This window comes from Rhipicephalus sanguineus, chromosome 1, assembly GCF_013339695.2.
Source record: "Rhipicephalus sanguineus isolate Rsan-2018 chromosome 1, BIME_Rsan_1.4, whole genome shotgun sequence".
Classification (NCBI taxonomy): Eukaryota; Metazoa; Arthropoda; class Arachnida; order Ixodida; family Ixodidae; genus Rhipicephalus; species Rhipicephalus sanguineus.
Genome location: NC_051176.1, coordinates 6206723 through 6229924, shown reverse-complemented (window position 1 = coordinate 6229924; position 23202 = coordinate 6206723). Strand labels below are relative to the sequence as shown.

Sequence of the window (23202 nt, the reverse complement as noted above, 5' to 3'; positions counted from 1 at the left end):
TTTGTCGAGCATGCTCCTCAGCAACCGGTCATGATATGCAAGGTATATGTCACTAGAGGCTGGGGCGAGACATGACCCAATGCACACACAGCACTACTCTTTATGTATGTCCGGTCATTAAACGACACGAGAGTCGACTTGATGTAAGACGACAGAAGCTCTAAGAGGCTACTGTTACCAGTGAGATTCTGGAAGGCTGCAGTACTTATGTAGTCAATGCCATCGCCAACACACTGCAACCACTTTGCGTGCGGCAAATAGCAAAACAGATCTTTGATATCGACAGAAAATGCTTTTAAGCCCCTGTCATTCTGTGGCAGGATGTGAGGCAAAACATCCGAATTTCATATTAGAAAGGGATCATCAGTAATGAGCAAGTTGAGCTTCTCTTGCAAGAATAATGCCACAGACTTTTGCCATGTTCCTCTCTTTGTTGCAAACACCCGCTGTGGGCGGTGAACATTATGTGTCTTAGCCGTAAAGAACATCTCGAGGCTAAGCTTCTTGCACATATTCACTGACTTGGCAAGACACATAAGGTTGACTGCCGTGCCTTCCAGAATCTCGCTGGTAACAGTAGCCCCTTAGAGCTTCTGTCGTGTTACATCAAGTCGACTATCGTATCTTTTAATGAGCGGACATACATGCAGAGTAGTGGTGTGTGCACTGGGTCATGTCTTGCCCCAGCCTCTAGTGACATATACCTTGCATATCATCACCGGATGCTGATTAGCATGCTCGACAAAAGTATTGTCGTTAAAGCGTGTCGTTTCGTAGACCACTTTCTGGTTTTTATTGACTGGAGTTACGCTGCTTGATAGCAGCTAACCGACGGTATCGTGAAAACCTTTACAGATTGTTTCCAACCACTTTTATTGACTCAGGTGATGCCAATTCACAACAGCTTACACTCTTTAGCTTTGAATTTATTTCTTTTACCTGATCATGTGTGCGGGCTATATGAACCTAGAACTGGAAAACCCTTTTTGCGTTTTGACTCTACCCATTCTAAGTTAGTTAAGCGAAACATTACGAATCTTTGTCTCATCAACGCCCTTAGGAAGTCTTGTGCTCATGTCATGCAGCGCAGTTTCGCAGCTCAAGCTGATCGGCTTTTGCCCACCGGGTACCCAGCCATCCTACTGTCATCCATAGCTGAAAAGCTATTAAAAGAGATAAAGAAGGACTGCAACTCTGAGGCTCCGCAGGAAAGCAACGACTGCAAAAGACATGTAGTCATACCCCATGTGCATGGCGTTTTCCATAGAATGAAAACGATCGGCGAAAACGTTAGCGTGGAAGTGGTGTTTTCGGCGCCCAGTCAGCTACGGCGGCTTTGTAAAGCAGTATGTTCCCTCCAACCGCCCGCCACTGTTTGTTCAAGCAAGCACAAGACGCGGTTTGTGCCTTGTGTTACTCGATAGCACTTTCCTGTGGTGAGAAGTATATAGGCCAAACGGGGCTCTGCCTTAATCAAGGGCTAAAAAGCTAGGGTGGACCGATGGGCGTGTTGGTATTGCATGAGCCGATGCAAATAGCGAGAAGCGGACACGCTCAAGAGGCACTGGGCAACTTGTGTGTGTCTCTATCTTGTCCGTCGTCGTCTTCGGGCCTTTTACATCGGATCATGCTAAAGGAGCATTATTAAAATGGGCACAAAGCAATCCAGGGACACATTGGAGTTCATTGCCACGACTGTGGATGTTCGCCTAACTTTGATCACTGTGAAGTGTCAAGTGTCGGGTGACCATGTCATGGCCCCAAACGCTACTCCCGTCGTGTTTGGTTGAATCGCTCTCTGCGCAGTCCTTAAAGGGGCCCTGCAACACTTTTGCAAGTAACCGTCGAATGGTCTCATTAAAAAGGGCCTACTGCCTCACATTTTGAGAGTCCCTCACGTAGGAGCGGAGTGACAGCGCTCTCCTCTCGTGTCAGTGAGCGAGATGCAAGGGCGACAACGTCCGTTCGTCAGCGCGCGTCGTGAGCTTGAGCACCTTCGTTTTTTTAAGGCGCGGCTTGCTTTCAGTGTGGTCGTGAGCGAGCGCGCGGGCATGTCGCGGTATCTCGCGGCGGTCGCGCTAACTCTGCAGCTCCAATCAGACCAACGTTAGTGGACTTTGTGTTTATGGCGCGGTCATTTGGATTTACGGCATCGTTTGACGAGAGAAGAGCGAGCGATTTGTAGCTGATTTTCAGAATTGATTGTAAATTCCAGGCCGCGTGCTGCGCTATAATCGTTGGCTCACGTGTTCTCAGGAGCCTCGAATACCGATCGGCAGCGTTTGACCATGCTTAAAAAATGTTGCAGGGCCCCTTTAACTTCTGAGTCTGTTTCGTTAACCGCACATAATTTCAGTTCAGCTGATCAAGGAAATGATGTATATAGCTAACAACCTAAGCGAAATTGCTGTTAATATTTTGTTCTAATATTTAATTCTTTTCTTTTTGTTTGTGTTGGTGCGCCTATATGGATATCCTCTAATAAGGGAAATTTCTGCTTTTCGCTCCCATAGAAATACGTCTCGTCGCTCGCGCAACGCATCGAACGCGTCATCTCCAGCTCTGCAGCACAAATTGGCACAGGCGCCGCAGTTCCTGGCGGGGCATTGTGGCTGCCGTCCTCAACTCTTCTCCTGCATGTAGATCCAATTGGCCTTGACAACGGCGTCTAAAATGCTAAATGAACGTGAAGACGCTACTACAATTTTAATAGAGCGAAAGCGGCGTAATGAGAAAAATAAACTTTAAAAGAGCACACAGAGATAAGGCGAGCGATATCTACCTGTTCGTGATCAGCACTAGGAGACGGGGACGAGACAGGACAGGTGGTGCGCAATACCTGTCCTGTCTAGCCCCCGTCACGTAATACGAAGCGCAAGAAGAAATCATCAACAGGTAGGCCGTGTAGTGGGTATAGGACGATTTAGCGTTGAGGTGTTGGCATTATGGGAAAAAAGCCGGCAGATCCCACGCAATGTGGGAATTGAGGTAATGCGAAGCAGCCAGCAAAGAGCTGCATACATCGTCTTGTTTGTCATGGAGGCAAACCAAGTCATTCATGTCGTGACATCTAGTTCACTATATATCGCAAGTTTGTCATGAATGCATGCATGTTCAATCTGGTATATGCCACGCTAATGAAACATACATTCCAGTATATATATATATATATATATATATATATATATATATATATTATACGATCCGTGATATTCGACACGCACTCCAGTCATGCCATGCTGACTTTGGTACATATCCAGTTAACAAAACGGCCGCGAGCGCACCAGGAGCGTGGCGTCTAAATCATGCCCTACATGACATGCGCGTCATGATTGCCATATTAAATCCTGTTATTTATGTTCGTCAGACAGTCACGTCGCGCAATACTAATTTTGGTGTATATCAAGCCAGCGAAACGTCCGCCAGCGTACCATAAGCGTGGCACGTAGTGTATAAAAAAATTTTTTTTAGCGCTGCAAAGTTGACGACGAAAAAACATGGACAACACAGACGAAGCGCATCTAACAACTGAATTTATTGAAACAAGAAGGTCAAAAAGGAGAGGAAGAAAAGACGTAACATACGAATTTTTCTACAGTATGTTCCAACTAGCCCCCACCCAAGCTCTTCTGTGGCACGTAAGTCATGTTATGCATGACATGCGCGTCATGACTTTCATATTAACTCCCGTTATTTATGATCGTCACACACTCATATCGCACAAAACCAATTTTGGAGTATATCAAGCTAGCGAAACGTCCGCCAGGGAACCATGAGCGTGGCACGTAAGTCGTGCTGTACATGACATGCGTGTCATGATTTTCATAATAACTCCTGTTATTTATGTTCGCCATACACTCTTGTTAAGCCATACCAATTTTGGTATATATTGTAACGCACAATTCAGGCAGGTTGAGAATAACTATTTATTAAGGGCTAACTTGTGCCCGAAAAGTAAACGAGAGATGTTAGTAGAGTTCCTTGCCGGAGACCAAGAAGAACAAATCTGAGAAAAGTCCTCGAGCGGGGCGTCACTTCTTCTTTACCGCATCTCGCGCTGAGAAGGCGCGTGCTGTCACGCCCTTTTCTTGTTTTACCATCGAGCCGTTGTTCTCTTGGAGGGCGCACGAACCTGCGCGCGTAGTTTGAACATGGTGTCTGTCTTGCGTCATTATCCCTCCTCCTAAAACGCATCGTCCCGATGCGTACAGCGATAATGTTGTTGAGGAGGTCTGATGCGTGATCTCCATTGGGGAAAGTAGTATTTGTACTGATTGGAGGTGTATAGTACAATGTTCATTGCCTGTCATAGTATGGCTTCATCCTGACCACATGCACAGTTTCTGTGCGACGTCGGCATCTTGACGAGCTCACTTGTCCTTCCGGTGTAACCTCGTAGTTTAAGGGGCCAATTCGACGTAGGACTCGGTAAGGGCCGAAATAACGACGCAGAAGCTTTTCGGATAGGCCAGGCGTCCGTATGGGAGTCCATATCCAAACTCTGTCGCCTGGTGCGTAGTCGACTTCTCTCCGCCGCAGGTTGTATCGGTTTGCATCAATGCGTTGTTGTTGTTTAATGCGGTGTCGTGCCAACTGCCGTGCTTCTCGGCTCTCTGAGTGAACTCGCTGATGTCAGGTTTGTGCTATTCATTGTCACTTACAGGCAGCATTGCATCTAAGGGCGTGGTAACTATTCGACCATACACAAGCTGGAGTGGCGTCACCTTAGTAGTCTCCTGTAATGCAGTATTGTAAGCGAATGTGGCATACGGCAGTATCTTGTCCCATGTACGGTGCTCCAGGTCGACGTAAATTGACAACATATCAGTCAGCGTTCTGTTGAGTCGCTCGGTTAGCCCATTCGTTTGAGGGTGATAAGCAGTTGTTTTCCTATGACATGTGTGGGTAAGTTTCATAATGGACTGCGTCAAATCGGCTGTGAATGCAGTTCCTCGATCCGTGATAACAACCTTGGCGGCACCATGTCGTAGTACTATGTTAGTAACGAAGAGTTCAGCTACTTCTATGGCTGTTCCCCTGATGAGAGAGGCTGTCTCGGCATATCGGGTTAAATAATCCGTCGCTACTACTATCCATCGTTTGCCTAATGACGACGTCGGAAATGGGCCAAGTAGATCCATTCCTACTTGTTCAAATGGGGCTTCTGGAGGTTCTATTGGTTGAAGGTGGCCTGCGGGTTTTAATGGAGGCGTTTTGCGTCTCTGGCAATCCCGGCATGTCCTCACATAATGCTGTACAGCATCCAACAACTTTGGCCAGTAATACTTGGCACGAATGCGAGCGAGTGTTCTACTCACTCCGAGGTGTCCTGTTGATGGGTCATCGTGGCAGGCTTCCAGGATTTCAGATCGCAAGGCCGAAGGGACGACGAGTAGGAATTTCTCTCTGCTGTGCTCGAAGTTTCTCTTGTACAGGACGTTGTTTCTCATCAGGTAAGACGACAATCCCCGGGCGAAAACTCGTGGAACACACACGGGTTGTCCTTCCAGGTGCCTGATGAGTGAAAGCAACTCGGCGTCAGATCGTTGATATTTAGCCATGTCTGTTGTAGTGACGGCTCCAAGAAACGGAAAGTCCTCTCCATGTTCCACAGGTGCAGATTCGACCGGTGCGCGTGACAGGCAATCGGCATCGCTGTGTTTGCGCCCAGACTTATATACAACTGTTACGTCGTATTCTTGCAACCTGAGGCTCCATCTACCAAGTCGCCCAGAAGGGTCCTTTAGGCTTGCGAGCCAGCACAACGAGTGGTGGTCGCTCACTGCTCGGAACGGTCTACCATATAGGTACGGTCGGAATTTTCCCATGGCCAATATTACCGCCAGGCATTCTTTTTCCGTCGCCGAGTAGTTCGTTTCAGCCCTCGAAAGAGTGCGGCTAGCATATGCGACCACTCGTTCCTCTCCGTTTTGCCACTGAACCAGCACGGCACCGAGTCCCGGATTGCTTGCATCCGTGTGAATGTCTGTGTCCGCCGAAGTGTGTCGTCGAAGTGTGCAAGAACTGGATGGTTTTGGAGTCGCCGTCGTAGCTCATTGAAAGCATCTTCTTGTTCGCTTGTCCAGACGAAAGGCGCATCTTCTTTTGTCAGTTGCGTGAGTGGTTCCGCAATCTTCGAAAAATTCTTGACGAAGCGTCTGTAATAGGCGCAAAGCCCTAAGAATCGTCTCACAGCCTTTTTATCTGTTGGTCTAGGAAACTTTTCTACGGCTACAGTCTTCTCAGGGCCAGGGCGAATGCCTTCAGAGCTAATGATATGACCGACGAAAAGCAGTTCATGAAAACCGAAATGACACTTCTGTGGCTTGATCGTCAGCCCTGCTGAACTGATAGCTTTGAGCACGGTGCGTAGTCGTTCCACGTGCTGATCGAAGGTAGCCGGAAAAACCACGACATCATCGAGATAGACAAGACAGGACTGCCATTTTAACCCGGACAGGACAGTGTCCATCATCCGCTGAAAGGTGGCGGGTGCGGAACACAAGCCGAAAGGGAGCACCTTGAACTCGTATAGCCCATCTGGGGTGACGAAGGCTGTTTTCTCCCGATCTCGTTCGTCCACCTCTATCTTCCAGTATCCGCTCTTGAGGTCCAGAGAGGAAAAAAACTTCGCATCCCGTCGTCTGTCAAGGGTGTCATCGATCCTTGGAAGTGGATAGACATCTCGCTTTGTGACAACGTTCAACTTTCGGTACTCAACGCAAAAGCGCAAAGTCTGGTCCTTTTTCTTTACCAGCACCACAGGCGAAGCCCACGGACTGGCTGACGGTTGAATTACGTCGTCCCTAAGCATTTCGTCAACTTGGTTTCTGATGACCTCTCTCTCTTTTGGTGACACTCGGTAGGGGTGCTGGCAAATACACTCTAAGCACGGTAACGTTTACTAAAGGTGCACATTTTCACAAATTTGTGTACTTATAAAATAGAAGTTATCTAGTAACCTTTAGTACCCGTTCACAGTATCGAGCGTTCTCGCGTAAAAATAGAGGTTACGTTGTACAGTACACGGTATACTGTTTACACAAAACGGCTTGCAGGAGATTTTATACGGCCACCGCTCTGCGCCTCTTCTTTCCTTTAGAGGTTACGTTGTACAGTACACGGTATACTGTTTACACAAAACGGCTTGCAGGATATTTTATACGGCCACCGCTCTGCGGCTCTTCTTTCCTTCGCTCTTCTTTCTTCGACGCATTCCAGGAGGTTACGCTCATCGCATGCTTGGATCAGCCAGGTGTGCCACAGCAAGGGAAGCGCAGCCTTCCACTCTTTCGCACTTCGTGCTGCGCGTGCCTCGTGTTTTTTCCGTGCTTCCTTCTGCGGTTTTAATACACCGTCTATATACGTACGCTAAGAAATGCGAACCTTTGCGGAAGGTGTCACATGGAACGTGCTTCTCGGAAATCACGCTCTGGCGCATTGTAATAATGCAAGTGCATGACTGCTTATAGAACGTGACAATTGCTGTGACCGAGGCCAAACGCGCCGCCTTCGCTCATTAGAAGAGGCAGCTAACAAAACATTCGAATATTCGAGGCGACTTGGAGTTAGCATGCACTGCAGTAATGATGAACCGCGATTATTATTAAAATGTGATTGACCCGTCAATATCAATGAAGACCAGAGGTTTTATAATAGTACCATGATATACGTGTCAGGCAATCCTCTCTTGGTCCAACTTCTATGCAGTTTAAGCATAGGTTGGCGTGATTATAACACGTAACTATTTTTCTGCTGCTCGTGCACTTTCATTGACAGTGTTATTCGTGCTTATCAAACTATAAATATCAAACTTATCAAACTATAAATACCAGCCGTCTATTTGTTACAGGGCTATTTGCGATTTTGTTCACCTTCAAATGTGGGATCAGCAATGGAAACGTGGATACTGACAAAATGTGAGGTTGACAAAGCAGGGAAGCTGCTGAAGGCGTAAAGAAGTGCGCGGAGAATTAACACTGCTCCTCACGGCGTAGAACATATTCAAAATTGATATACAAACCGTTCGCCATACGCCACATTTAGTCAGTTTTACGTACTTCTCGCAAAACCCAAAGAAATGTCTGAAATCATCGCTTAATAAGTAGCTGGCTGGTACGTATGTGCATATTATATACGAATGCTGAATGATATAAAGACGCACTAAAAGTAAATGTATGCATACGCAAAAATAAAATAATACCAAGAGCGCATACCAAGAGCCGCAACGCGGTTTTCTCGAGAGATGCAAATTGTAATGCTTAAACATCTACTCAACTGGATCAAGAGAGGATACTTGTCTGATGCACATGGCACAACTCATGATTAGGAATATCTGCCAATCACCTGCTCTTTTCAATTATCGTTTTAGTGGCAGACCACATTTGAACAACACGATGCTTGTGGGCGAAGGTGTGACGTTATGATGCATGCAAGCTCTAAGCCAACTCCAAAGGAAATTCTTTTTGTGTTTTTCCTTGCGATGAGGGAAGCGTTCATCTCTTGCCACGGACACCGCCACTGTCGTGCTCTAAGCAGACATGTACCAGAATTATTCCAAAGCTCCAGCGTGTGTATTCAGGACAGGGCAGGCCATATGACACCGCCGTGAAAGTTCACATTACTCTGTGTACCTATTTGTACGCTGCATAATAAAGCCGCAGAAAGAAGTACAAAAGATTAGGCGTGCACAAAACGAAGCCCTAAAGGAAGAGCCACGCTTCTCTTGCTAGACGACACTTGGCTGGGCCGATTATGCGCGTAGCGAGTGGTCCGAAATGTGTCGCAGGAAGAAGATCGAAAGAAAAAAGAGGCACATACCCTTTGTTAGGCGACACCTGGGTCGGTGGGCCACGGGTAGAGCGGTCATACTGAGTGGAGCCCCCTGCAAATAATACGTGATCAGCGTCGTGCTTCTCCTTAAGTACACTAGTGTGTGCGGCATACCATAAATGCTGGTACTGCAGGACAGCTGAAACCCAGAGGGCAGCCAAAAAGAGGGTGATTGTCAGTCCTTTATTTTTGTTGCTCGGGTTGTGCGTGCTCCCAAGAAAATTTCTGAAGAAAAAAAAAAAACGTGCACCATTCGAAAAGAATTCATATTTCATTGCTTTATACCTCCAAAGCAGAATACATCAAAGTTTACTGATTTATAGCTTCAGGGACTTGTCTAGCTGATAGAAGACCGCAGGTATTCAAAGCGTTTCTCCTTGTTTTCGCCTGTGGTTGGTACAAATTTACAGGAGCAGGTGGTCAGGATCTGCAGTCAAACCCTCTCTTGCTGCACGCACCATCATGTTTCATCAGTCAATATGTCAGCTGCTGATTCCGCAATCTCCTCGCTGGACAGTCGATCCTAAAAGGAGAGGACCGTTATTTTACACTATTCCAACGGTTACTGCCACTTTGCACACAACTGCCGATAACATGTTATGTGAGACACATACTCCACCCCCCCCCCCCCAAAAAAAAAAAGGTTGTTACTTGACCACTACATAAGCGTTCCTCAAATCTACTATCCTGTGCAATACGTTTATCCGAAAACAAAAATCTTATTTGAAAACGCACGTTAATACCAAACGCAATTTACATCTGTTTAGCACAAGAGTCAGCAATACAATAATGTAAGTGACAGTTTAGTAGCAAAAACACGACAGCAGGTGATTAGAAACAGAAACATTACAATTTACATTTTTCAGTGACCATACTTGGCATTTCACGTGGAGCTTGAATATACTCGTTTTCCTCGAGGGGCATATTCTACTTGACAGTTCATAACCTCGGCTGCATCGAACGTAAGGCATATCGGCGTCTGGAAGTTTCCAAGCTGCTTGATAGGAGATCATCCCATCATGCCTTGGGCGGGATGTATGCTGTAAACAGTTCCAACGCAACACATTTAATATGGCGGGAAAAATCATTTGTGTTGTCTACGTACCTTTAAACATTCCGGCTTTGACAGTTAAATCACATGTATGCTGATTCATTTTTTCTAACCACAATGACACGTTGCTTGCACCCTAGAACAGAACGAGAACACAAAAAAAAGTTACCTCAGTGCCAGAGAACAAACTTTTATCGCCAAGGAACTAAGGACATCGAAAGACATACCAACCACACTGACCATGTCTCCCTTTGAACCCTACGTTGCACGATTGCTGGCATTCGTGCTATCTGAAAAATCGTTAAGCCACAGCGTATCGCTTATCGCGTAACATATTCTCAGCTGCCCCGTTTCGATAGCGACGCATTTAGACGTAATCGAGCGACGCGGAGCAAATACTGCCGGCAACAATGCGTAAAAGCATGACAATTTATTTTTGTGACTCGACCGAACTCTTACAGCAGCGTAAGCATGAGCATGAATTATCTGAATTTTGAATGCCGTACATTGTGATCTGTATGGGTGCAACTATGGAATGAAGATGACTTCAGCATATATTTGTGGTAAGGTTTCCAGTTAGGTCAAGACGCAGAAGTTTGAAGTCTGACGGAAGCCCGTCTGGTTGGGTTGATACGTGGTGACGTTGAAAACCCGAGGCACTGAGCCGACTAAAGCAAAAAGCACACACACACACACACATACACACACACACGCACGCGCACACACACATACAAGCGCACACACACGCACGCGCAAGCGCACACACACACAAGCGCGCGAGCACACACACACACAAGCGCGCGCACACACGCGAGCACACACACACACGCGCGAGCGCGCACACACACACGCGCGCGCGCACACACGCGAGCACACACGCACGCGCGAGCACACACACACACGCGCGCGCGCACGAGCACACAGCGAGCAAACACACGCGCACGAGCACACACGCGGGCGCGCACACACACACGCACGCACGCGCGAGCAAACACACACACATACACACGCGAGCACACACACACACGCGCACGAGCACACACGCGCGCACACACACACACACACGCGCGCACACACGCGAGCAAACACGCGCGCACACACACACGCGCGCTCGCGCGAGCACACAAAAACGCACGCACGCGCGAGCACATACACACAAGTGAGCACACACACACACACGCGCACGAACACACACGCGAGCAAACACACGCGCGCACACGCACACACGCACGCGCGAGCACACACACACGCGCACGAGCACACACACACACACACACACACACACGTACGCACGTACGCACGCACGCACACGGAGTGGTCGGTATCAAGAGCGACTCGAGATAAAGACGTCGTGACAGTCATTTTTCTCTAGCGCGAGCACGTGCCTTCCCCCAGTCGATTGCGTGTCCCCTGAAACGTGCTCAGCCAAAGCACTGGATTTAAATATTTATTTTTTCACGTCATAAACGTCATTTTGTGCGTGTGTAATAAATGTTTACTTTGGTCGGCGCAGTGCCTCGAGTTTTCTACATTCAGCAACACACGGAATGATGCTGTGATTTCCTTTAAGGCACTTAAAACGCACTCTTAACGCCATTTCATTGTCTTTCGGGTACTTAAAGCTTTATTCATTTCGGTAGCGCAAGACAATTAAAGACAAGAGAGGACACGTAGACAGGACGGGCGCTAGACATCAACTGACTTTACTGCAAGGAAACACACAAAAACCCGTTGCACAGGCGCGACGCGCTACATCACTGTACGAGGGCTTTTTTTTTTTCTTTTAATGTGTCTAATTTTCTTTGCGCTACCGAAATGAACACCAGTGATCACAACCAACTGGCCCACATTACCGCCTTAAACCCTCACTCGTCCACCTAAAACAACCGCAGCAGAGTTTGAAGCATGGCGAAAAGTTGAATTAGCCGACACGTTGCGTATAGACGCCACGAAATATCATGTACCGGTGACAAGGACATGACAAACAGCCCAGACTGCCATTGACATCAGGAGCGAGTTACTGCGCACGCAGAGCTCGTCTGCGCAAAGCTGATCTGAGGCACTTTGTTTATGCCGCCTACAGTATTTCACACCGTGATTGCAGCCTTCATCGAGCGTGTTGAAGGTACCAAGACGGCGACAGCAAGAAGGGTTAAACTTCTGTCCTTCATCTCTTCTCACATAAACGTGTATGATAACGAATGATCTTAGTCGGATGTTTGATAATATACGCCCAAACACTCATCTTGTAATGTCAAACGCAGAGCAAATACTGCCAATAACAATGCATTACATAAAAGTATGACACGATTTATTTAAAACATAAAAGTATGACATGATTACATAAAAGTATGACACGACCTATCTCGTACAGTAGCGTAAGCATGAGCATGAATTCAGGTAAACACGCCACATAAGTACTACATATACACAAGCAAATAACGTACTGAAGAGGGAATATTGCTTACCTGCAAATCACATTTACTACTGTCTTCAGGCAACGTAACAACGGATGCAACCCGCTCGACAATTGCCAGTCTCGGGCAAGCGAAGAATCAGCAATGCAGCTCATCGCAACGGCCGCGCAGCCCACTGAACGTGCCCGTTGCAATGCCTCGTGGCTGATTTGCGGCGGATCGCGCACGTTAATGACTGTCCCTGCGTGCTGTATCACTAGTTACACGCCACTCACGTACCCAACACGATTAAACCAAGCACGTCAACAAAGCTCGGAGCGTAAAATCTGTTTAAATCGATGAAACAAAGAGCAGCACTGCACAAACGCGACTTCAACAACCGCACAAACCGCCTCGCATTTGAATGCTCTTCCCGGCATACACCTCAAGCTGTGCAAAGCCTAGGAGAGATGACGCCGTCCCTGGTTCGATAACGTTGAAGCGGTGCCTCGAGGACGCCACATTTGTTACTCACTGCGAGCTCATACATCTCTCTACGCGGCCTCTGTACTGGAGCGGCCGTCCCACGTTGTTTTGTGAACTCAACGGCACCTTTTTCTCCCGTGTTGGCGAATTGATGACGGTTAAGCGTGTTTGGTGCTATGTTGCCCGTGACGTTTGCTGCACTTTACGATCCGTTAATTATAGCGCGAAAAAAAAAAAAAAACCTAGACAACACGACAGCGAAATTCAAATAAATTGTATTGCGAGTCTCGGAAAAATATTTTTCTCGCTCCATGGGATGGTTGTTCGATCGCATCGTCAGTTTAATTTGGTCGGTTGTCGTGTGCTCACAGTACTTCATCTTGTCGCCGTATGCGAAGCTTCCTGGAGGCAAATTAATTACTTCTGCGGCTTAAAAGCAAAATAGATATAAGAGCTACTTAATAAGTTGTTTAGCACAAACATTTGACCAACATACGATAGTTTTTCGTTCTTGTGCTTCTGCCGATGTCTGTGCAGATTATGTCACTTCATAAATTACGGGTTTTGGAAGCGGGCTCACCTTATTGAACTCCAGTTTTAGTTCATACCCCACCATCGCTTGCCTCAGTACGCCGCAATGTAAAATCGCTGCTTCTGTGCTTTTCTGCTGTCAAGACCCGTTCTGTGTGTACATCATCCGCTGTTCAATTGATAAAGCCAGCCTTGAACAAGACAGATCGCGATGTGGCACATTGATCAATAAACTTCCACTCCATAGAGTAGGTCCCCTGACGGATGAGTCATTGCGCTTATATAAGTTACAATCTAAAGGTTACAATGCTCATCGCGGTGCTTTAGCTTTTAACTTGGCACGCTACTGTCGATGTAACCTTTATGAGAGAGGGAAATGAAGAAAACACAAAGATAAAATTGCTGTAACAGCCACGTAACTTATAAATTATAAGTTACATGTCTTTTTATGCTGTCGTAAACGTTACCGTGATTAGAGTGTAGGCCTCACAGATTCATCGACTATGATGCGGTGTTTCGCGATCGATGTTCTCTGGACTTTCGATGACGTGGAGAAACACGAGGCGAATTCTCGTACAAGGCCCTCGATTTGCTGCTTCTGGTTCGATGATAGCGCTGCTTCGATGTGGATGGATGCGAGTATGGAGTCTATGGTGTCAGAGTTGAGTGATGCAGTCTCGAAAGGACTCAAATCTGTAATCGGAACGTAATCGTGCAGGCGGCCAATGACAGTTCCCTTCGCAAGATGTGGCACCTCATTTCCGAAATTTGTCAGAAAAACATTCGCGCACACATCACGCAGCCGAACAATACCTCTTGCCGCACATATCCCTTTTTCAAGCAAGAGTCCAGTGTTGCTTTCTGCCATTCCTTCATAATCGGTGAATACGTTGCTTCTTACTGCAACAGCGATGCTGGATCTTGGAGGTACAGTTACGTCGTCGTCAACAATCTGTAGCGCATCGAATCGTTCTTCACACTCAAACTTCGCGATGGCGTGCTTCGTTGAGAACGACACGCACGTTTCCTGCAAGTTTATCACTGCACCATTCGCCTGCAAAAAGTCCATTCCAATAATTACATCTCTTGAACATTCTGATAGAACAATGAAAGTGGCGACATAGGTGAAGCCACGTATTCCGATTCTAGAGGTGCACCTGCCTGCCGGGTCAATAAGATGTCCTCCTGCGGTTCGTACTTGAGGTCCTGACCAAGGAGTCAGCAGTTTCTTTAATTTTCTTGCAAGTTCTCTGCTCATGACTGAATGGTCTGCGCCAGTATCTACCAAAGCAGTAGTTTCGTAGCCGTCTATAATTACACACAGATCTGAAGCGACGTTACTGTTTCCGCCCATACTCTCGTGTTCATCGTAATGTTTCGGAATCGGCACTGGAGGTTCTTTTCTTGCGTTGGCAGCGGCCTTACCTCCACAGGTCGCCGATTCTAGTTTTCCCGAAGCGGGCTTTGGGAACGTCGCCTTGGAGAGTTTGAGGATGGACGCAGACTCGGTGATCGATACCTCAGTGGCGCCGTTGACCGAGGTTGATGCTGCTGCGAGGAGTGAGGACCTTGGCGCGTTGACAAGTACTCCTCGATTTCAAAAGGGCGTTCATCGTTCCGTGGGCAAGGAGCGTTTACGGGAAAGCCCCGAAGTCCCGCTCGGCGATATTCGCACATCCGGTAAAGATGGCCAGCTTCGCCGCAGTGATAACAAAGCGGGATTCGATCAGGAGTGCGCCATATGTCAGCCTTCCGGAACCTCGTCTCAGGTGGGTGCGGCGAGAACCGAGGTTTGGGCAAACGGGTGGTTGCTGCGGCGAAAGTACGTCCAGGGGCGCCTCTGAGTACCTCGGCGTACGAGACCGCTGGTTGCACCGGAAACGACGCTTGAGGCTGTGCTTGTGGCTGCTGTTCCCGGACTACTTGTCTCACTTCCTCACGAACCACTTCCGCCAACGACGAGATCTGTGTCAGGCTGCTGTTGAGCCTCTGGAGCTCTTCTCGAACAACAGACCGAACGAGCTCTCGTAGTACGTCGATGCTATCCCCGAAGACTGGTGACACCGCGCCTACAGATGCGACGTTCACATCCCGGTTGTAGTGCCTTGCTCGCTGTTGCAGTGTCTTTTCCACCGCTGTCGCCTCGGAGCGAAATTCGGCGACGCTTCGTGGAGGGCATCGAACCAAACCGGCAAAAATCTCCTGCTTGACACCGCGCATCAGATGCCGAAGCTTCTTCTCATCGCTCATATTTGGATCGGACCGGCGAAATAAGCGGGACATGTCTTCGACATACATTGCCACGCTTTCGTTGTTTCGCTGGTTTCTTGCTTGCAAAGCGGCTTCAGCTCTTTCCCTGCGGTCCGTGCTCGGGTATGTGGCCAGTAGCTCCCGTCGGAAATCAACCCATGAGCGAAGGGCACCTTCGTGGTTTTCGAACCACGTTCGTGCACTGTCCTGCAGAGCGAAATAAACGCGGCGGAGCTTCCGGTCTTCGGTCCATCCGTTGCAGTCAGCGACACGCTCAAAAAAGAACACTACGATTAACATACAGAGAGACATGTATATAATGCCGCCTCACTATAGGTCCCAACGCGTGGACCATGAACGAAAAGTACGAGAGGTTCTATGCCGCACGGAACTTTTTAAAAAATCTTTCTTTCCAAAAACAATCCAAGACTGGAATAGGTTACCTGCTGACATCGTCAACATCGTCAACTTGACATCGTCCACCAGGGCTTTATATATGACAAAATATTCAACTGTCCAGACTGACTGTAAACCCCTCCCCCACTGTAATGCCTCTGGCGCTGTGGGTACTAAATAAATAAAAAAATAAAAATAAAAAAACCCTCCAGCCAGTCTTCCGCGTCTTCATAGGGGTCGCCATGGAAAGGCTCGGGCGTCCGCGGCTGATCAACAACGACGTGTGTTGCGGCAGTCTGGGACGTCATTTCGGTACTCTCACCGCAGACAGCTGGTGCTACTCTAGGCTCTGGCAGAAGGGGAAATTCGGGTGGCTCACCACGTAGACGACGGCTTGCGCGCTGGTGGACAGGCGTGAGCTCGTTGGTTTCGAGTCGTCGTGGCTCTGGGCTGCTTCCTCTAACTTGATGAGGGCTTGGGATCATTACCTCGCACCTCCACCAGAATTGTAACGCACAATTCAGGCAGGTTGAGAACAACTATTTATTAAGGGCTAACTTGTGCCCGAAAAGTAAACGAGAGATGTTGGTAGAGTTCCCTGCCGGAGACCAAGAAGAACAAATCTGAGAAAAGTCCTCGAGCGGGGCGTCACTTCTTCTTTACCGCATCTCGCGCTGAGAAGGCGCGTGCTGTCACGCCCTTTTCTTGTTTTACCATCGGGCCGTTGTTCTCTTGGAGGGCGCACGAACCTGCGCGCGTAGTTTGAACATGGTGTCTGTCTTGCGTCAATATGAAATTAACGAAACGGCCCCAAGAGCACGAAGACTGTGGCATGTAAATCATGCTGTACATGACATGCATGTCATGATTTTCATGTTATGACCAGTCATTTATGTTGGTTATACAGTCATGCTATGCCATACCGATTTTGGCATACACCCCATGAACGAAACGGCCAGGAGAGCACAAATTCGTAGGCGGCTAGATAGATAGATAGACAGATACGCTCAAAGTCGCAGAAGTTCGCTAAGAAATGCTTCGCATTTAAAATTCGTAACAGTTAGTCCATTACTGTAAAATAGAGGTGCCGCATAATTCCCGTGTCACACGGGCGTTCGGAAGGCCTTCCAACCGATAGTCTATTGACTCAATGGTCAAGCACGAGCTGCCACACGGGCGGTTTCGAAGGCCATCGAGTCAATAGTCTATCGAGTCAACGGAGCATCCCACAACTCCACTGAAACTTCGATGGCCATTCAGCGACGGAAGCGGAAGCAGCGCCAACGTGTCATTTCGTTCACAGTGCGCTTGTACTCACGATTACGAAGAGAAAACTTTAACCAGTATATGCTTTAAAGCAGTATATGTGAGCGCTATCGATTATTTATTGATGTATTTGTGCCACTTGAACTGCACATACTCTCGACATCAGCAACGTGCTTTTTTTTATCGTGCCGTCTTGCCATGTATCACTCGCCACAGTTTCGCTGCTCAACAACTTAAAAATTAAATATGTATTGCTAACTACAAACAAAGACTTTATTAAAATGTTTCAACAAAAAGAACAGGCATATTTGTGATTTTAAGCGGCTTTGCATTATTTAACTTTCGTTGACATGAATACGAAAATAAAGAAACCACGCAGTTTTTGCGAGAGACGCCTGAACCACTGGAGGACCGTTGAGAAGTGCCGTGTAGCAGCCCCGTCGAGTCGATCGAGTTTCGGCGTTTCAATGGCCTTCGACTGGATGTCCGCTCAAAAGTGCCCGTGTGACGCAGCGCCTCTGGGCGGAGTGGGATTCTGGTGTCTAGGTGAGATTGAACTAGAGAAGAGCTCCGTGAACGCCGCATTATGACACTAGAGACATAAGAGCCCGTATTCAACTTAAATTGGACCGTGGTAAAAATAATCTTGTTTGTCTCTTAGAAAAACATTAAAATTTTGCCCGGTTCTCACATTGAAAGCCACGGCCCGAAAAATACAGCACAACACGGAAACTGGGCGGAGAACAGAAATGTCATTCTGGTATGCTAATCAGAGCGGCACACCTTCTGCTCTCTGAACATGCGTGATGCAGCTAATTCGACTTACATAACGCGTTCATAAAAATCAAACCTACCATGTCACCGGAACACGAAACGCTCGGAAAAGGCGAAACAAAGATGCGAACAAAGCGACACAAAACATTGCCTGCACTTGGCGCATGCAAAGAGTCTGCCGCTACCAAAGTATAAATACGACATGCTTCCCGTGCAAATTTTGTTCGAGTTGGTCTACAGGTATTACTATAATGTCGTGAGAAAAATTACAGGTGGAAAAATTACATCAGAGGCATTACTATAATGGCGTGAGCAAAAAATAAGAGTGGTCGCCACACACGTTATGCACTTTGTGATTCCTGGCATTCTCTTCTTTTGTCCGACTGCGTTCGTGCGTGCCGTTCTGCCTCGATTCTAAAATGCACCCCAAACTCTCGTTATTCGGAGTCAAGGCATAAGCGCCGAGACGAACGTTTCTACCAGGACCCGGATTGCAAAACGCCGCTTTGACCCCGCCCTCCAGTCAACGAGGCGTACGAGACAACCGAACATGCTTGTTGCGCTAGTGGCAAACGAGTCGAGGTGCCGCCAGGCCACGTCTTTACGTACGCGATCGTCAATCGCCTGCCGTCTTCTCGCTGTTTTTCTCGTCGAAGGTGGAAGGGACGCTGGAGCGTCCGTGGTTCTTCATTATAAACTGCCTCTTCCTTCCGCTGCCGTGTTTTGCTTGTACGTGCTTCTTGTACGGCACGGTGGAACTCACCGCAGGGAATTCCAGAGGAAAGGACAAGAGAAATTCCAGGCAGCCGGCTCGAGCGTGCTCGCGTATTCGTAGAATGGAAGAAAAGTCTCGAAAACGAGCGCGTCGAGCCGCGTCTGCCGGTGTGAAACTCACGCTCATGAAACGAGCGCTGCTGCGCTCAAGACGCGTGCTGCAGGAGGTCTTCCTGGTTTCTGAAAGCCATTAGTGCCTGCCTTCGCGGCGTCTTGATGATCAAATGGATTTTCCTCTACACTTTGGCCCTTTTTTCTACACTTTTATTTTGCCCCAGCTTTGCAGTTTCTCACAGGTTCGTGAGTTCATTGAAAAGTACCCGCCGTTTCTTTCTCTCCGTCTCAACGAGTTTACCAAGTCTGCGCCTCCTTTCTCTCCTGGTCGAGGCTCACATGTTCGGCGCGCAGCGCCGATGCACGAGGACCTCGCCGGCAGGACTCGCGTCTTTACTGACGGCTCTGTACTGCAGGAGCACTCTGCTGCAGCAGCCTGTGTCGCCCCCGAGCTCGCCACTGACGTACAGAGACGCCTGAGCTACTGCGCCTCCTCTACCACTGCCGAGCTGGTGGGTCTACAGCTAGCTGCCGATCTCCTTCGCGAGTCGCCGGCGGTCACTGGCGCGGCCATCTTCTGCGATTCCAGGGCAGCGCTGCGCCAACTCGCGATGGAGGACCGCGGCCCTCCGCTCGCCCAGCGCGTCGCCCAGAGCCTCCTGGCACTTCGTCGTAGTGGTTGCGACGTGGTCCTGCAATGGCTACCATCCCACGTCGGCATCGCGGGCAACGAGGCGGCGGACGAACTCGCGAAGCGAGCACACTCGAGCGCGACCCCGCTCACGGACTACGCAACATCGTTCGACTCGGCGCGCATCAACTTTCGCCGTGAGTTGATGCGAGAGCATCCAGACGCGCGCATCGCCGCTGGACGCGCCCCACCTCCCCTTCCTGCAGCTGGCTTCTCGCGCCGCGATCGCGCGCTCCTCGTCACCCTGAGGACCGGTTCGGCGTGGCCCGCGGAACGTAAACATCGTCTCCGCGGCGCGGCTGCACCGAACTGCGTCGATTGCGGCGCGATAGAAACAGTTGCACATCTCCTCTGCGAGTACCCCGCCCTTGTCGACGCACGGAAGGGGCTCAAAACTGAGTACCACTAAAGTCCCTTAATATAAAGAAAGTAGCGACACTCTCCTCCATATCCTCTCCAGAGACTCCAACCCTCCTCTCCCAAGTGTCCAAACCTTATGTATATCCTCTCCCAAACGGCCACCGTGCGGGCGCCGGCCCTATAACCCGGCTCGCGCCACTTTCCTATCAAGACTGCTATGTCGCGCTGATAATGCGCGCAACGTTCGTTATCAGTGTGACATGGCATTCTTGATATGATAGTGGCGAGAGCTGGGTTCGGCGAAAAATGAAAACATAAGATAAAAGGAAAGAGGTTCGCGTTTCCCGGGCGACGGCCCGTGAAGCGGGGAGGTGGAAAGCGGGAGAGGAGGGTGCTCGGCGTGGCGGCTCGGTTAAAAGAAAGACGGTACTTTCCCAAAAATATCCAGGGACTTTAAGTACCACCGCCACCGCCTGCCCTGTGTATCCCTACAGGACTTCCTGTTCCCCACCGGCTACGAGGATCGCCGCCGTGGCGCTCAAGTTGTGGCCCTGATCTCCTTCCTTCAACGCGCGGACCTGATCGAGCGGCTTTTCTAAATCAGGTTCGCGTGTTGCAGTTTGATCGTGTTGCGGAGGGAGGCGTCTCGTTTGCCGTTCTAAGCCGCTCGGCACGGTAGACCGGGCGCTTCTCTCCCGCCTCCGTTCCAATCACTACGTCATCCTCTTCTCTCATTTTACCGCCTTCATTCCCCCCACGAGTGTTTTGGTTGAGGTTATCGAGCACTCTTTCCCCATTTTCCCTCCTTTTCCTCTCTCATACCCCTATACCAAGAATAATAAAGAATCACATCTCTAGTTGGCGGCCTGACAAAACTTCCGCCGCAAAGTTCCCTTCTCGGTTGTGTTGTGCGCATCAGAGTCCGTCTGTCTGACTTTTCTGAGGACCGGCCTGATTGCTCTGGCACCTATCTTTAGAACCCTGTGTCCGATTTCATGGTTCCTCATCAGGGCCGATCGAGGCGCCAAGGTTCTTAGCATTTCAAAATAAGGCCTGCATTATTATCAGGGCAGCGTGGTGATTTTGTCGGGGCTTTTTCTGTGCCTGTCGGTGCTCACTTTCTTTCCTTTATTATCGACTCCGTTTTAATGCAATGACAGAAGCCACCGTAACTGAGGTCGTGTTTTCGGTGTTCGCCATAAGCTCCGTCCTTGTCATTATAAGCACATGCACTAGTCAGTGTCACAGTGTGCGTCACTTCTCGCTTCTTCTTGAAGGTAAGAGCTCGAACGCGAAAATGTTCTCTACAAATATAGCCCTTATAGGACACTCCCTGTTTCTCTCACTATGCAGGTAGACACGCAAAAGAGCGTGCAGATGAATTGCGCCTTTCAAATGGTTGGCAGAGATTAATTTCTATATTTAGTGAAAGGGCACCGCCGCTCCAAATAAGATCTGGGTCTTACATGATAATTTTCCGTAAGATGCAGTCAATACTGGGTAAGCGAAGCTGGCCGGCTAATGGCAAATAGCTCTTGGGATTTCAGCGCCTGGTTTCAATTTGCGAAACATTAATGCACATTTAAATGGCATTCGCTACCATCTGGGTATGCAGCGAAAGCTTTTTGTGACGCATCCATTCTTTCTCCTGTTTTCTTCCTCGTGCAGCCTAGCTTCTCATAATTAATTAGCGTCAGAGACTGGACACGGGTCCTATAACACCGGTCTAACACACACTGCTTGCATCAAAGAACCTACCTTCAGATCCAACCACCGGTGGTTTGATGCGAGAGCGTTAAAGAGCTCGTGTCGCAGACAATGCGGTGTCTGTGAGAGAAAAATCCCATGAATGCAAAGAATAAAAGTAAGGGCTGGAATCGAAGAACACTTGGGTCAGTGGCGGGGATGTTTTGCCGTCATGAGTGATAGCGCAGATTATATACGTGTGCGAGTTGTACACGCTTCATGACGCGCTTCAATCTGGAAGCGGGCTCCATGTTCTTTGTGGGAATACTGGACGTTCGGAAGGGAGGAGTTGTGTCTGTCATCGAAGTTTCTTGTGTACCTAGGCAGCTTTTTTTTTTTGTCGCTATGCGTCCGATAGAGGAGCGCATGTGCCGCGTCATGTGCGCAGAGGGCCATCGAAGGAGGAGGGGGCACGCGTTTCAATGTCGCCTCGTGCCAAAAGCGGGATTCCGGACATGCTCTAATTCCTCAAGAGTGGCTTCGACGGAGTGCGGTTCTTTAGCGACTGCCCGAAAAGGCGGCAAACTTTCGCATTGGCGGAATGTGAAAAAAGAAAAACAGCGGCGCACTGTCTCGTTTCCACGAGCATTCTCCCCTACGAAGTGAGTCCGATTAGCTGATCATGAAAGCAGTCACAAAGCCAATGCTGCAGGGAAAAATACATTTTATATAAAATTTTTGCGTTGCTGTTTGTGTGAATCTGCGTGATGTCTAGCTAGCGAAAAATTCCACCACTGATCTAAGAGCATGTTTTTCTGTTCCTTTATGCAAGAACTTCCAGTAATGTTGCATTTCGTCCCGAGAGCCGTTGAACGCGTGCACCACTCAGCCAGTGGCCAAACATTCTACGCATCGCTGGGACTGAAGTCATGGAGTAGTCGGCGCACGTTGAACGCGTCAAACCATAAAGAACGAACCCAAAAGCTGATTTCTTTGTTAGACGCAACATAATGAAGCCAATAGGCAATGAAGCCAAGCAAGGAACATTACGTGCAGTTTTTTAGCGGTAGTGCAGTAATTCAATTAATTACATTTATTTATGCTGTCAATCCCTGGGGGACTACAGTAGGAGTGGAAACGATACATTTTGAATATTACAAAACACAAAGATGGGCCGAACGCATTGTTACCAGACATTACCAGGTAACACAGCCTTAGCTAATTTCCAGATCTTATTCGCGCACAGCTTGCCACCTAGTCTTAGTATTTTAATTGTCTTTTGCTTTGAGGTGCTCTTCTGGTGAGTTCGGCTGCTGTTTAGCGTTTGTTATGTGTTTGAAAATCAATTTTGCACATTATGTCTCACTCCATTTACTTTGTACTTGTGTTTCAACTTTTGGCATGCATAACATGTAACCGATGCCGGTCGCGCCCGTGTAATAGCCTCCTCGTGACGGCCTTCTAGGGTTCTCTTCTTAAATAAATGCAGCTGGAAAAATTATATCTCTTGACCAACTTTGGGCCGTCCGGCAAGCCGAAGGTGACGCCCGGGTCCAAGGACTTGGTCCTGACGCCATCATCAATGACGGAGGGTAGGACGGGACAGGTGCTAATCTCCCCGCGTCACCCGCAGGAAACTGCCGGACTTAATAAAG

The 23202-nt window shown here is 48.6% G+C and overlaps 1 protein-coding gene across 1 annotated transcript; it reads left to right on the top strand.

Annotated features, from left to right (window-relative positions):
• The first annotated feature begins 19169 nt into the window (after positions 1-19169).
• Positions 19170-21534, top strand: LOC119403951 (uncharacterized). Its single transcript, XM_037670611.1, has 2 exons — positions 19170-19755; positions 21530-21534. The coding sequence occupies exons 1-2, from the start codon at positions 19170-19172 to the stop codon at positions 21532-21534; spliced, it is 591 nt and encodes a 196-aa protein (XP_037526539.1).
• Positions 21535-23202: the final 1668 nt, after the last annotated feature.

What these genes read in the sequence shown, in the direction of transcription:
- LOC119403951 (XM_037670611.1), top strand. Translation starts at nt 19,170, where the DNA reads ATGCACGAGGACCTCGCCGGCAGGACTCGCGTCTTTACTGACGGCTCT.